The 15,808-nt window shown below is 48.0% G+C and overlaps 1 protein-coding gene across 1 annotated transcript in view; it reads right to left on the bottom strand.

Annotated features, from left to right (window-relative positions):
• Positions 1–7,194, bottom strand: part of MRPL39 (mitochondrial ribosomal protein L39) — a 90,191-nt gene extending 82,997 nt beyond the window's left edge. Inside the window, exons 1-2 of the mRNA XM_066599099.1 lie at positions 7,061–7,194; positions 2,878–3,084 (exon numbers count right to left, since the gene is read on the bottom strand). Coding sequence (XP_066455196.1) covers positions 2,878–3,084; positions 7,061–7,100 — 247 coding nt within the window. The 5' untranslated portion in view covers positions 7,101–7,194. The remainder of the gene's footprint in view (positions 1–2,877; positions 3,085–7,060) is intronic.
• Positions 7,195–15,808: the final 8,614 nt, after the last annotated feature.

The raw sequence follows: 15,808 nt of genomic DNA, 5'->3' as shown, positions 1-15,808 counted from the left end.
TTCTTTCCAAGCGTAAATACGCAGCGATTCCCGTTTTCACTATTTTCAACTGTTTCCAGTTTGTGAAACGGAATACGGATAGATTCTATTGTGTTGCATTGTACTCGGCGGAGGCGGACGGAACGTGAAGAGGATCCGGTTTTCATTTGGTGGCGGCTCTCTAATGAATGCGGCTCAGTGGTCAGCGCTGTTGCCTTGCAGGGTGGGGGTCCTGGGTTCAAATCTCATCAACTTTTAAAAACTCTATAGAGCCGTCACCCTTTGTCAGATCTGACCCTACAACTCCAGCACCGCAAGGCAGCAGCGCCAACAACTGAGCCACCGGACTGGAGAAGAATAAACACAATGAGAAAACACAATCTCCATGCGGATTTTGTCCATATTTAGATGTGAACCGAGAACCCCAGAGTTACAAGGTGTGGTGGCTGTACAGTACAGAGATCTCTCCAATCATCTCTTATACCCAGGACTGTAACAAGGGGGCGCTCTAATAACTATGTATAGACATATCAGGGGTCAGTATAGAGATCTCTCCCATTATCATTTATACCCAGGACTGTAACAAGGGGGCGCTCTAATAACTATGTATATACATATCAGGGATCAGTACAGAGATCTCTCCCATCAGCTATTATACCCAGGACTGTAACAAGGGGTCGCTCTAATAACTATGTATAGATATATCAGGGGTCAGTACAGAGATCTCTCCCATCCTCTATTATACCCAGGACTGTAACAAGGGGGCGCTCTAATAACTATGTATAGATATATCAGGGGTCAGTACAGAGATCTCTCCCATCATCTATTATACCCAGGGCTGTAACAAGGGGGCGACCTAATAACTATGTATAGATATATCAGGGGTCAGTATAGAGATCTCTTCCATTATCATTTATACCCAGGACTGTAACAAGGGGGCGCTCTAATAACTATGTATAGATATATCAGGGGTCAGTACAGAGATCTCTCCCATCAGCTATTATACCTAGGACTGTAACAAGGGGGCGCTCTAATAACTATGTATAGATATATCAGGGGTCAGTACAGAGATCTCTGCCATCATCTATTATACCCAGGACTGTAACAAGGGGGCGCTCTAATAACTATGTATAGATAAATCAGTGGACAATACAGAGATCTCTGCCATCATGTATTATACCCAGGACTGTAACTAGAGGGCGCTCTAATAACTATGTATAAATATATCAGGGGTCAGTACAGAGATCTATGCCATCATCTATTATACCTAGAACTGTAACAAGGGGGCGCTCTAATAACTATGTATAGATATATCAGGGGTCAGTATAGAGATCTCTCCCATTATCTATTATACCCAGGACTGTAACTAGAGGGCGCTCTAATAACTATGTATAGATATATCAGAGGTCAGTACAGAGATCTCTCCCATCATCTATTATACCCAGGACTGTAACAAGGGGGCGCTCTAATAACTATGTATAGATAAATCAGTGGACAATACAGAGATCTCTGCCATCATGTATTATACCCAGGACTGTAACAAGGGGGCGCTCTAATAACTATGTATAGATATATCAGGGGTCAGTACAGAGATCTCTCCCATCATCTATTATACCCAGGACTGTAACAAGGGGGCGACCTAATAACTATGTATAGATATATCAGGGGTCAGTATAGAGATCTCTCCCATTATCATTTATACCCAGGACTGTAACAAGGGGGCGCTCTAATAACTATGTATAGATATATCAGGGGTCAGTACAGAGATCTCTCCCATCCTCTATTATACCCAGGACTGTAACAAGGGGGCGCTCTAATAACTATGTATAGATAAATCAGTGGACAATACAGAGATCTCTGCCATCATGTATTATACCCAGGACTGTAACTAGAGGGCGCTCTAATAACTATGTATAAATATATCAGGGGTCAGTACAGAGATCTATGCCATCATCTATTATACCTAGAACTGTAACAAGGGGGCGCTCTAATAACTATGTATAGATATATCAGGGGTCAGTACAGAGATCTCTCCCATCATCTATTATACCCAGGACTGTAACTAGAGGGCGCTCTAATAACTATGTATAGATATATCAGAGGTCAGTACAGAGATCTCTCCCATCATCTATTATACCCAGGACTGTAACAAGGGGGCGCACTAATAACTATGTATAATATATCAGACGTCAGTACAGAGATCTCTCCCATCATCTATTATACCCAGGACTGTAACTAGAGGGCGCTCTAATAACTATGTATAGATATATCAGAGGTCAGTACAGAGATCTCTCCCATCATCTATTATACCCAGGACTGTAACAAGGGGGCGCTCTAATAACTATGTATAATATATCAGACGTCAGTACAGAGATCTCTCCCATCATCTATTATACCCAGGACTGTAACAAGGGGGTGCTCTAATAACTATGTATAAATATATCAGGGGTCAGTACAGAGATCTCTCCCATCATCTATTATACCCAGGACTGTAACTAGAGGGCGCTCTAATAACTATGTATAGATATATCAGAGGTCAGTACAGAGATCTCTCCCATCATCTATTATACCCAGGACTGTAACAAGGGGGCGCTCTAATAACTATGTATAATATATCAGACGTCAGTACAGAGATCTCTTCCATCATCTATTATACCCAGGACTGTAACAATGGGGCGCTCTAATAACTATGTATAGATATATCAGGGGTCAGTACAGAGATCCCTCCCATCATTTATTATACCCAGGACTGTAACAAGGGGGCACTCTAATAACTATGTATAAATATATCAGGAGTCAGTACAGAGATCTCTCCCATCATCTATCTATACCCAGGACTGTAACAAAAGGGTACAGGCGCTCTTGACATCTAACATAGAAGGACAGGGCGTTACTCACGCATGGCGCAGTTGTATGGCGTGGACAGCCCTTTGTTCATCACAAACACGGCGCCCGCATCATTCTTCCCCACATGCGTCACGTCGATCTTCTCAGTGCGCGGATGCAGGGCCAGCTGCCTGGCCTTCTCCTTGTCGTACAGCTCACATCGCCGCTGGGAGGCTTCAGCTACGGACAGTTTATTTGCTGCGGCCACAGAGTAAAATCCTAGAGGAAAGAGAGCGGAGCGCATGTAACACGTATGTAACTCGCACCCAATCATGTCACATGCCTGGAACACACGATTACAGGTCCACAAAAATAATCTCCATCTAGAAATCCAGAACTGGACGTTCCCACACTTCCCCTCCCGGCAGCCATAACCGGAGGGCTGGAGACACATAGGGGCCACCAGCAGTCCACCAAACACACACTGTGATAACCCATCAATAACAAGGGAGGGATCCTTAAAGGGCCATACACCCATTATGTAGCTATCCCTCAGTATACATATGTCAGCTCGTGTCATCTTGGTTAGTTTTTTAGTTTTTAATTTCTGTCAAACTTGCGGCCTCATTCTCACCAGATGGTCATGTGATCGCCATTCTCGCCGGCTCAGATCTACTTGGGGTTGTGTAGTCAATTTCTAGTCAGATTCTTGGTTTGTATGATGATACTACATGGGCCTTACCACAGAAATTGCTTAGAAGAGGAGGCAGACACTTCTGTCACAGTCACACAGATATAGTAGAGAAGATCACAGCTCACCCTCCTGACTGTATACTTATGGGCTTTAGTGTATGCAGAAGACTATAGCATTCGTCAGGAAATAACTTCCCAACCCCAGACTAGCCCTAACCCTAGTCTTGTCAGCACTGCATCTAGCTCCTGCTCACTGTCTGTACTCAGACCAACGACAGAGGAAGAAGTCTCCAAATTGCTCTTCTCTGCTCGCCCCACCACCTGCGCTAGCGACCCCCTCCCCTCACACCTCCTCCGTTCCTTCTCCCCAGTGGTCATCTCCCATCTCACCACTATATTCAACCTCTCTCTGACCTCTGGCATCTTTCCCTTTTCTTTCAAACACGCCATCATATCCCCACTGCTAAAGAAGCCGACTCTGGACCCGACTGATGCTGCCAACTACCGACCCATCTCAAACCTCCCCTTCATCTCCAAACTACTTGAACGCCTGGTTTACTCCCACCTTGTAAGCTATTTATCAGAGCATTCTCTCCTAGACCCCCTACAGTTTGGCTTCCGACCTCAACACTCGACAGAAACTGCCCTTACTAGGGTATCCAATGACCTACTGACAGCCAAATCGAGGGGCGATTACTCCCTACTGATCCTCCTCGACCTCTCCACAGCATTTGACACTGTTGACCACAAATTCCTCCCCACTATGCTTCACTCCATTGGCCTAAAGGACACTGCCCTCTCCTGGTTCTCTTCCTACCTATCTGACCGCTCTTTCAGCGTCTCCTTTGCTGGCTCTACCTCCCCTCCTCTTCCCCTTGCTGTTGGGGTCCCCCAGGGCTCTGTCCTCGGCCCCCTCCTTTTCTCCATCTACACAGCCCCTATTGGACAAACCATCAGGAGATTTGGCCTCCAATACCACCTGTACGCTGATGACACCCAGCTATACACCTCTTCCCGTGACATCTCTGCACCTTTACTCCAAAACATCACCGACTGTCTGTCCGCTGTCTCTAACACCATGTCCTCTCTCTACCTAAAACTAAACCTCTCTAAAACTGACCTGCTGGTATTTCCACCCTCCACTAACCGCCCTCCTCCTGCCATCTCCATCTCAGTGTGTGGCGCCACCATAACTCCTAGACAACACGCCCGCTGCCTTGGGGTCATATTTGACTCTGATCTCTCATTTACCCTCTACATCCAATCTCTGGCCCGAACATGTCAGCTGCACCTCAAGAACATCACAAGAATCCGCTCTTTTCTCACTGTGGACACGTTAAAAACGCTTACTGTTGCCCTCATCCACTCCCGGCTCGATTATTGCAACTCGTTGCTGATCGGCCTCCCCTGCACCAGACTCTACCCTCTCCAATCCATCCTGAATGCGGCAGCCAGGCTCATCTTCCTGTCCAGCCGCTACTCGGATGCCTCTGCCCTATGCCAGTCACTGCACTGGCTGCCCGTTAAATACAGAATTCAATTTAAACTCGCTACCTTCATCCACAAAGCCCTCCACAGCGCAGCGCCCCCCTATATCGCCTCCCTCATCTCAATCCATCACCCAGCCCGGGCTCTCCGCTCTGCTAACGAAACCAGACTGAGCGCCCCTTTAATTCGAACTTCTCATTCCAGCCTCCAAGACTTCTCCAGAGCAGCACCGGTCCTCTGGAACGCACTACCAAAGGCTACCCGGGCAATCCAGGACTCGCAGAACTTCAGGCGTGCTCTAAAAACGCACCTCTTCAGGGAGGCATACCGCATTCCCTAAACAAACCCCTCTGTACTCCGCCTGATAACATGCTCCCTGACCTACTGACTGCAATCCCTGCTAGCCATCATAAACCGCTCCTGCAGTCATACTGTTTCTGCCGTCACACGACTAAATGTCTGACCATTGTCTATGTGTATATCACCTCTCACTCTCCACCTCGCCATACCATGCACATCTCCACCCCGCCATACCGTGCACATCTCCAGCCCTTTACCTCCTGTACCCCCTATTACCTGTAGTATGTAAGCTCGTTGGAGCAGGACCCGCACCCCTATTGTTTCCATCAGCTGATTACTATGTAACTGTGGTTCTGTAATGTTTGTATTTTGTCTCTCTGTATCCATCTGTCTATGTAAGCGCTGCGGAATATGTTGGCGCTATACAAATAACGTTTATTATTATAGCAGTTAATGATAATGAAACTAAAATGGGATAGATGTGAAACAAAAGTAAAAGAAAAAAAGCCGTCAGGCCGAGCGCAGGCGACCGTACAGAAATACGTGGCCTAAAAAAATGCAGCGTCCTCCTGGCGTCTGAACCCCCGTATCCCCGCTTCTGTGATCGCCCGTGTAGGACAGACCCTCGCACACGTCCGCCGACGACTTCCTGGGGTTTCTTTTGTTTGCTTTTTTTACATTTCTCTACTATTGTGGTTTTATAACGTTGTGTAATACCGCCGCACATTCGCAGTGTAATACCGCCGCACATTCGCAGTGTAATACCGCCACCCATACGCAGTGTAATACCGCCACCCATACGCAGTGTAATACCGCCGCACATACGCAGTGTAATACCGCCGCACATACGCAGTGTAATACCGCCGCACATACGCAGTGTAATACCGCCGCACATACGCAGTGTAATACCGCCGCACATACGCAGTGTAATACCGCCGCACATACGCAGTGTAATACCGCCGCACATACGCAGTGTAATACCGCCGCACATACGCAGTGTAATACCGCCGCACATACGCAGTGTAATACCGCCGCACATACGCAGTGTAATACCGCCGCACATACGCAGTGTAATACCGCCGCACATACGCAGTGTAATACCGCCGCACATACGCAGTGTAAATACGCATCGACGGCGCTCTCAGACGCACCCAACAATAACAACAGGGCCGCACTGTGCGTAATACGCAGTAACATAGAACACGACGCGCGAATTATACACAACGCAAATGTGAGCGGACCCACGACAATCACTGCCCGTCCGTTGGCTCCATTCACTGCATATCATATAATTGTAAACCGCTAATAAATTGCGCTGGCGTGAGCGGGCAGCAGGATGGCGTGAGCCGGGCCGCAGGATGGCAGCCGACGGTCAACCAGCTGAGGGGGCAGGCACCGGAAAAACGTGTTTTCACCTGAGTGGCCCTTTAAAAGGTAAATTCACGTGTTTTTATCCGGCCCGGCGAAGTGGAGACTCCATAGATCCGGTATCACAGGAATCGCACCGACCTCATAATAAACGTACCCGGTCAGTTCACATCTCACCTCGCAAAAAAAACACAACCCGCAGACCGCGGCGTCAACGGAAAGATAAGAGGGAGGAGTTATTTATTTATTTATTTGTTTTATTTTAAGCGTGGAGAAAAAAACATGAAAATGAAAAAAAGGGGGGTTCACGTCATTAAGGGGTTAATATAATTAGGCTGCAGCCCATAGCAAGGATGCTGGAAGCTGTAGTTCCACAGCAGGGTCCCCCAGTACACCCCGCACTTACTCCTGCCCCGTAGAGCCCGCAGTCCGCAGCGTCCCGCCATCTCCGCCGCTCAGCCCCGCCACTGTGACATTCACTGACGGTAACAGGAAGCACATGTACCCGGGTCCGCACCTGAATCCTGCCCTCCCGGAAACGGCGACAGGGTGTGTAAGGTTCTGGGGCTCGTCGTGCTGCCACCAGGTGGCGCACCTCACCCGCATTACGGGAAGTGTGTCCGGCGCTCCAGCTCACAGTCCGCTATCCTGTAGTTAAACAGTTTGTCCCCCACTGGCAGATATATCGTCCTGTGCGGCTCTAAACCCTCCAGACAGAGTAATCTGCGAAATATGTCACCCAAGCAGTGCCAGCTGAGGATATTCTAGTCACAGAATAATTGCCAGCCTCACAAATGTCACCACAACCCGCGCCAGCCTGGCAAAATGTCACCATGACCAGCACCAGCCTTACATAATGTCATCCCAACCCGCACCAGCCTGACCAATGTCACCACGACCTGCGCCATCCTCACATAATGTCACCACAACCCACGCCAGCCTCACAAATGTCACCACAACTCGCGCCAGCCTCACAAATGTCACCACAACCTGCGTCAGCCTCACAAATGTCACCACAACCTGCGTCAGCCTCACATAATGTCACCACAGCCAGCACCAGCCTCACAAATGTCACCACAACCCACGCCAGCCTCACAAATGTCACCACAACTCGCGCCAGCCTCACAAATGTCACCACAACCTGCGTCAGCCTCACATAATGTCACCACAGCCAGCACCAGCCTCACAAATGTCACCACAACCTGCGCCAGCCTCACATAATGTCACCACAACCAGCACCAGCCTCACATAATGTCACCGCAACCTGCGCCAGCCTCACAAGATGTCACCGCAACCTGCGCCACCCTCACAAAATATCACCACAACCAGCACCAGCCTCACAAAATGTCACCACAACCTGCGCCAGCCTCACATAATGTCACCACAATCCGCGCCAGCCTGACAAAATGTCACCACAACCTGCGCCAGCCTCACAAATGTCACAACAACCAGCGCCAGCCTCACGAATGTCTCCACAACCTACGACACCCTCACAAAATGTCTTCACAACACTACAGTCAAACCATCCCCATAACAATAGAGCGACCGCAGATGTCCCCACCACATGGCGTCAACCACAGACATCTCTATAGGGCCTCACAAATGTCACCACAACCCGCTCCAGCCTCACAAAATATCACCACAACCTGCTCCAGCCTCACAAAATGTCACCACAACCTGCGCCAGCCTCACAAATGTCACCACAACCCGTGCCAGCCTCACAAATGTCACCACGACCTGCGCCATCCTCACAAAATGTCACCACGACCAGCACCAGCCTCACACAATGTCACCACAACCTGCGCCAGCCTTATAAAATGTCACCACAACCAGCACCAGCCTCACATGTCACCACAACCTGCGCTAGCCTCACGAAAATGTCACCACAACCCGCGCCAGCCTCACAAAATGTCACCACAACCCGCACCAGCCTCACAAAATGTCACCACGACCAGCACCAGCCTCACAAAATGTCACCGCAACCTGCGCCAGCCTCACAAAATGTCACCACAACCCGCGCCAGCCTCACAAATGTCACCACAACCAGCACCAGCCTCACAAAATGTCACCACGACCAGCACCAACCTCACATAATGTCACCACAACCCGTACCAGCCTCACAAATGTCACAACAACCCGCGCCAGCCTCACAAATGTCACAACAACCAACACCAGCCTCACAAAATGTCACCACATCCCGCGCCAGCCTCACAAATGTCACAACAACCCGCACCAGCCTCACAAATGTCACCACGACCTGCGCCATCCTCACAAAATGTCACCACAACCTGCGCCAGCCTCACAAAATGTCACCGCAACCTGCGCCAGCCTCACAAATGTCACAACAACCTGCGCCACCCTCACAAAATGTCACCACAACCCGCGCCAGCCTCACAAATGTCACAATATCCCGCGCCATCCTCACAAATGTCACAACAACCAGCACCAGCCTCACAAAATGTCACCACGACCAGCACCAACCTCACATAATGTCACCACAACCTGCGCCATCCTCACAAAATGTCACCACGACCTGCGCCAGCCTCACATAATGTCACAACAACCAGCACCAGCCTCACAAAATGTCACCACGACCTGCGCCAGCCTCACATAATGTCACCGCAACCTGCGCCACCCACACAAAATGTCACCACAACCAGCAGCAGCCTCACAAAATGTCACCACAACCTGCGCCAGCCTCACAAATGTCACAACAACCAGCACCTGCCTCACGAATGTCTCCACAACCTGTGACACCCTCACAAAATGTCTCCACAACCCTACAGACACGCCATCCCCATAACAGTAGAGCGACCGCAGATGTCCCCACCACATGGCGTCAACCACAGACGTCTCTATAGGGCCTCACAAATGTCACCACAACCCGCTCCAGACTCACAAAATATCACCACAACCTGCTCCAGCCTCACAAAATGTCACCACAACCTGCGCCAGCCTCACAAATGTCACCACAACCCGTGCCAGCCTCACAAATATCACCACGACCTGCGCCAGCCTCACAAAATGTCACCGCAACCTGCGCCAGCCTCATAAAATGTCACCACAACCAGCAGCAGCCTCACATGTCACCACAACCTGCGCTAGCCTCACGAGAATGTCACCACTACCTGCGCCAGCCTCACAAAATGTCACCACAACCCGCGCCAGCCTCACAAAATGTCACCACGACCAGCACCAGCCTCACAAAATGTCACCACAACCCGCGCCAGCCTCACAAAATGTCACCACGACCAGCACCAGCCTCACATAATGTCACCACAACCTGCGCCAGCCTCACAAAATGTCACCACAACCTGCGCCAGCCTCACATTATGTCACCGCAACCTGCACCACCCTCACAAAATGTCACCACAACCAGCAGCAGCCTCACAAAATGTCACCACAACCTGCGCCAGCCTCACAAATGTCACAACAACCAGCGCCTGCCTCACGAATGTCTCCACAACCTGTGACACCCTCACAAAATGTCTTCACAACCCTACAGACACGCCATCCCCATAACAGTAGAGCGACCGCAGATGTCCCCACCACATGGCGTCAACCACAGACGTCTCTATAGGCCCTCACAAATGTCACCACAACCCGCTCCAGCCTCACAAAATATCACCACAACCTGCTCCAGCCTCACAAAATGTCACCACAATCTGCGCCAGCCTCACAAATGTCACCACAACCCGTGCCAGCCTCACAAATATCACCACGACCTGCGCCAGCCTCACAAAATGTCACCGCAACCTGCGCCAGCCTCATAAAATGTCACCACAACCAGCACCAGCCTCACATGTCACCACAACCTGCGCTAGCCTCACGAAAATGTCACCACTACCTGCGCCAGCCTCACAAAATGTCACCACAACCCGCGCCAGCCTCACAAAATGTCACCACGACCAGCACCAGCCTCACAAAATGTCACCACAACCCGCGCCAGCCTCACAAAATGTCACCACGACCAGCACCAGCCTCACATAATGTCACCACAACCTGCGCCAGCCTCACAAAATGTCACCACAACCTGCGCCAGCCTCACAAAATGTCACCACATCCCGCGCCAGCCTCACAAATGTCACAACAACCCGCACCAGCCTCACAAATGTCACCACGACCTGCGCCATCCTCACAAAATGTCACCACAACCTGCGCCAGCCTCACAAAATGTCACCGCAACCTGCGCCAGCCTCACAAATGTCACAACAACCAGTGCCAGCCTCACAAATGTCAGCACACAGAATATCTCCCATATCAGTTGCACCCAAGCATATTAGCACAACCTTAAAATCGTCCATGTGCCAGCACCTAAGGGCTCCTTCACACGAGCCCCTATATTTGCATCTGTGCGCGCCTCAGCGCTTTGTTTTTGCACGTATTGGCGTGTATAACAGTATGTTTTTTGCCCGCAGTGTATGATCATTTGCGCGCGACAAACAAGACACTTCACCTGAAATGGCTAATTAGTTCAGATGTGTTCTTTTTTCAGTGGAATCCCGCAGCGCATCACACATCTCCTTACGTATTGCACTACATTTGCGCCCCCTTTCCCCCCATTGACTTCTACGGGGACCTTTGATGCGCAGAAAAGTAGAATATGCTGCAGGGTCTTTTTTGCGTAACTGAAACGTGTGCATATAATACAGAAATGGGAACAAAGTCATTGAAGTCAGTGGGTTCTATTCCCTGCGTATGGCGCTCATAAAGGTAACATGCAGTAATACGCCCGTGTGAAGGAGCGCTAAAGCCTTTACATGCAGCGATTCCACCCTGCAGTAGCTGGCCGAGAAACACTGCTTGCAGCCGTCAGCTGTTTGAATTGGCCAGTCCAGCTTTGCAGGGGAGAAACGCTGTATGTGATAGCAGTCTGGGAGACCTCTCACACGGGACAGAATATTCTGCAACAGCGTCGTGGAATACGTCCCCCTACTGAATAGGCTAACGTGTGGAACTGAAAACTAGTATGCCTCTAAATAATAGATGCCAGTTCTTCACAGTGATAGTGCTTGCAGTGCATTTACCACCAGTGATCACAGGTGACGTCTCCTTGGCATCATGCACTTTTCTTCTCTATCCAGGCCCAGGCCGCCATGATGACTTTTTTCAGCCACTACTTTACAACTCACAGTACTACTGCTCCTTCTGTGGCTCACAAAGTAATAATAGCCCCTCTGTGCCCAGATTTACTAATAGTTTCCCCATTAAATTACAGTGCCCTTCAAGTGGCCCCATTGTAATCACCTTTGTGCCTCCAAAGTGTGGCCCCACTTCGGGATGCCACAACAGAAGTGCTCTTCCTCAGTTGCTGCAGTAACCACTACGTACGGCCACTTTCACATCTGTGTCGGAAGCCCCGGCCAGACGTTCATCACAGATCTGGTTCAATATATTGGAAGAAAAAGTGCTGCGTACAACGTGTTTTCTTCCGACCAGCTGGGCAGAAAGCCAACAGACCCCCATAATAGTCAATGGGGTCCGTCTGGCACGGTTCGGGAACCATCCAGAGACGGAACCGTTCGGCAGTAGGGATTCCTTTTTTTTGCTCCCTGAGCGAAGCAGGAAAGTAGAATCCTCAGCGCTGATGTCAAACCAACCTACCTTGCATAGTGGCCACTGACAGCACACATTCGCTGTACGATCGGTAGTCCAACTGAACAATAAGTCAATGAGCCAATATGATTTTCATTCCTGTATAAAATGAACGACGAACGAAAGGGAAGTTTGAGTGTTGGCTCGCATTCACACTAAACGATTTTCACTTTCGAACAATAGTCGTTTCGTGTAAAAGAGCCTTAACGCTCGCAGTCCATAGATCAGGGAACGTGTTCTGCAACGGGCGGATTCCGTGGAAGGTTTTAACAAAAGTTCTTAAATGCAACGGTACCGATGTCCCAGGCTAGTTCCTGCTGGCAATCACAGTCCTTTTGTGAGGGTATATATATATATTGCCATATGTTTTTTATGCTTTTATACCTGTATGCAAGTTCTATTCAAAGTTAGAATGAGAAAAACTTAATCTGTCGCCTTACATCAGATATTCCAAGGGCCTTGCAAGGTGAAGACAAAATGTATCTTAAACACCGCAAGGAAGAACCGTACACGAAGGCCGTGTGCTTGGCTGTTTTCCCAGAAGCGCCGTATCTAGATAACGACTGTTCAACTACGTATATAACTTTCACTGTCTCAGGCGGAAATCCGGACTTTACATATATGGTTATGCGGTGAATTTGAGCCAATGAGACCATCACCCATTCCTAGTGATGAGACCAAAGGGTATAAGATCCCATGTAATCTGTAATAAAGGGCGCAGTTATGTCCCCGTGTGAGGAACTATACCAGACCTTCGTGTGTGGTGTCTCTTCTTTACCGCCGGCAGCGGGGCATTGGGGTGGGCCTGATTGGTGCTGTACGCAGAAATTTCCCTGACAAATGGCGCCCAACGTGGGGCGGTAAAACCGGAGCCGTGCAGCGCAGTTCACCCGGATCCACGCCACGGGGAAGCCGTCCTGCTGCAAACCGAGCCTGATCAACTCACAGAACTCCAGGTAAGACCGGCATATATTTATGTTGTGTTTTACGCTAAAAGTCTTGCAGCAGGAGGGACTATCTGTGTTTTGTGACCGGACGGGTTGGGTTAAGAGTTCTACACGGTAACTCGTGGGCTTCGGGTTTACCGTCACGGACCACTGACCGTGATAAGCGCACCAATTGCCCATCCAGGGACTAGTCACTAGTCTATTTGTACTTTGAAGTCCGTAGCGTTTTAGCAATAGTGGAAATTGTTTGTTGTATCTGCAGAATTTTTTTTCTCTCTCTTTTCATTTCATCTCACAGAAGAAGGGACCCTCGGTTTTAGTTTAGTTAGTTGTTGATGGTTTAGCAGAGAGGGATGCACTCTGTGAGATAGGTCCCATAGAAGAAGGGACCCTCGGTTTTAGTTTAGTTAGTTGTTGATGGTTTAGCTGAGGAGGAGATGCACTCTATGGGACTGGTTCCATAGAAGGAGATGCCTTCGGTAGTTTTGCCAGTATATAAGGGGCTAACAATTCGGGTCAGAAGGATGCACTCTATGGAGCGTGTTATTATTATTATTGTTGTTCTAATATGCGTAAGACCTTATTAAAGAAGACGGAGCCCCTTATGGGCCGCCGCCGTGCGGATGAATTGATGGCGGAGAGACAAGGGTCCCAATCTGTAAATGTAAGAAAACTCTTATGAAAATGTGTAACAAGGACCCGCACGGTAGATTACAGTATGGTGACTGGGAGGAGGTCTTTAGGACCAAGAAGGGTGCCTTGAAAGACCAAGGTTTACTAGAAAGTGCTAAAATGAGGAGCAGAGAGACAGTCAGAGAAAGTTAAGTATGTACACGTATTAAGAAAGTATCCGTAAGTGAAATGTTGGAAAGTACAGTAAGTGATCAAGAGGGTGTCGGGAGAGTGTCTATTGAAGGTTACATTGGCAGTTAGGTAGGGAGAGAAGTATGGGGAACAAGCAAAGTCGAGAGGAAAGTTACAAGGCATGTGATTTGTTGGCAGAGAGAGAGAGGAAAATGTGTATAATACTAGGTGGATATATATATATATATATATATATATATATATGTGTGTGTGTATATATGTATGGTTAACTGTGCTTGCTTTTAGTGGGAGAAGGATTGTTTACTTGAAGCTGCGGCTTGTGTCTAGGTTTTCAAGGTCAAGAGATAACCAAGGGAGAGAGAATGCAATACTAACCCTGGAAAGTAGCCTTCTTTGCTTGAATAGAATGAAAACTTGAAATTAATCTAATGAATTATACAGTCTTAGAATTCAGGAAATATAGCAATTTCTAAGGTATATTCTTACTGGGTTCGGAGGTCACAAATGGACACGTCTTGGTCTCTTTCATACAGGTGTAAGAAAGTTATAGTAAGAAAGTTATACCCCACTCACATCCTGTGGGGGCTTTTAAGAATACAGGGGTTGAAAATGAAGAACATGTTGCGCTGTCAGAAGGTCCCAGCATATGCGTTATTTATGAGTTCAAATGCAGGGAATAGTTAAACTAAAACAACTCTGTTCAGTCAGTGAATGCATATTCGTAGAGAGATAACAGTTATTTTGCAAAGGTGGGGGCTTTCAAACTTCACTCTAAGCTCAGGGTCACAAGGGGGGCTGAAAGATACCCACGCATTCTAAAATACTTCAGCGTTTAATATAACATATAATAGCTTCAGTAGATAAGAAAGAGAGAATGTCTCAGTCACTCAAACTTTTTCACATAATTTATCAAAAATAGCGCTCATTCACAATCTCATCTCAATAGAATCATGTACTTTATAATATTATAGCACTCACGTCAAAGTTTTTCAACTGATGTATGTTTGTTTGTCAAACTTTTTATGTCTGTGCATCTGTATGTACTGGTACACCTTCAATGGGGGGTGACGGGGCAAACTTGAGCGCCAGGATGGATGAGAGTTAATGACCCGTGTTCAGGCTGTGATGAATGTAAAATGTGTGATGCAGATATTGACTGGGGATGAAAGTGGTCCCCCCCCCCCACGCATAAGACTTTACTTGGTTGTGATGTGGACGTGCGGACTGTAAAGCTTAAATGAAGTTGTGAAAAAAGACGCAAGCAGCCAGTATCGAAGGGGTGGAGCTAGATGATGTAAAAGTACGTAGTAATGGGTCATCCCTCTTGTCCACAATGGAAGGGTCTGAGAATCTTGAGCAGCTAGTAAAAGTTTTTTTCTTGTTTAGTTTTTTTGTTTTTTTTTCTCTCTCAAATTTGATAAGACATTGCAGGCAGGATCAGATTAATAATGAATTTGCTTAAAGGATATCACATTTCAAATATTAATATGTGTTTGTAGATTATTCTGCCCCGATGTAACTCATGTCTCTGTTATTGGTGCTAGCATTTTACAGGCCTTATCTGCATCCATCAAATCTTTTTACAATGGTGTACTACCTTGAACCCGGCTACTCTTCTTACAATTGAGTACCCTGGTTCAAAGGGGGGGAGGAGAAGGCAAAGGTGATCTAGGTATTGCAAATCAGCCATTTTTAATTTTTTTGCAACAAGATTCTGATCTTTTTGAAATAGAATATCAGCATGATTGTCTAGCAGTGATGCAACAAGAAAATTTAAGTTTTAAAAA

This window comes from Eleutherodactylus coqui, chromosome 4, assembly GCF_035609145.1.
Source record: "Eleutherodactylus coqui strain aEleCoq1 chromosome 4, aEleCoq1.hap1, whole genome shotgun sequence".
Lineage (NCBI taxonomy): Eukaryota > Metazoa > Chordata > Amphibia > Anura > Eleutherodactylidae > Eleutherodactylus > Eleutherodactylus coqui.
The sequence above is the reverse complement of the archived record's forward strand: the minus strand, read 5'-3'. Positions and strand labels throughout refer to the sequence as shown.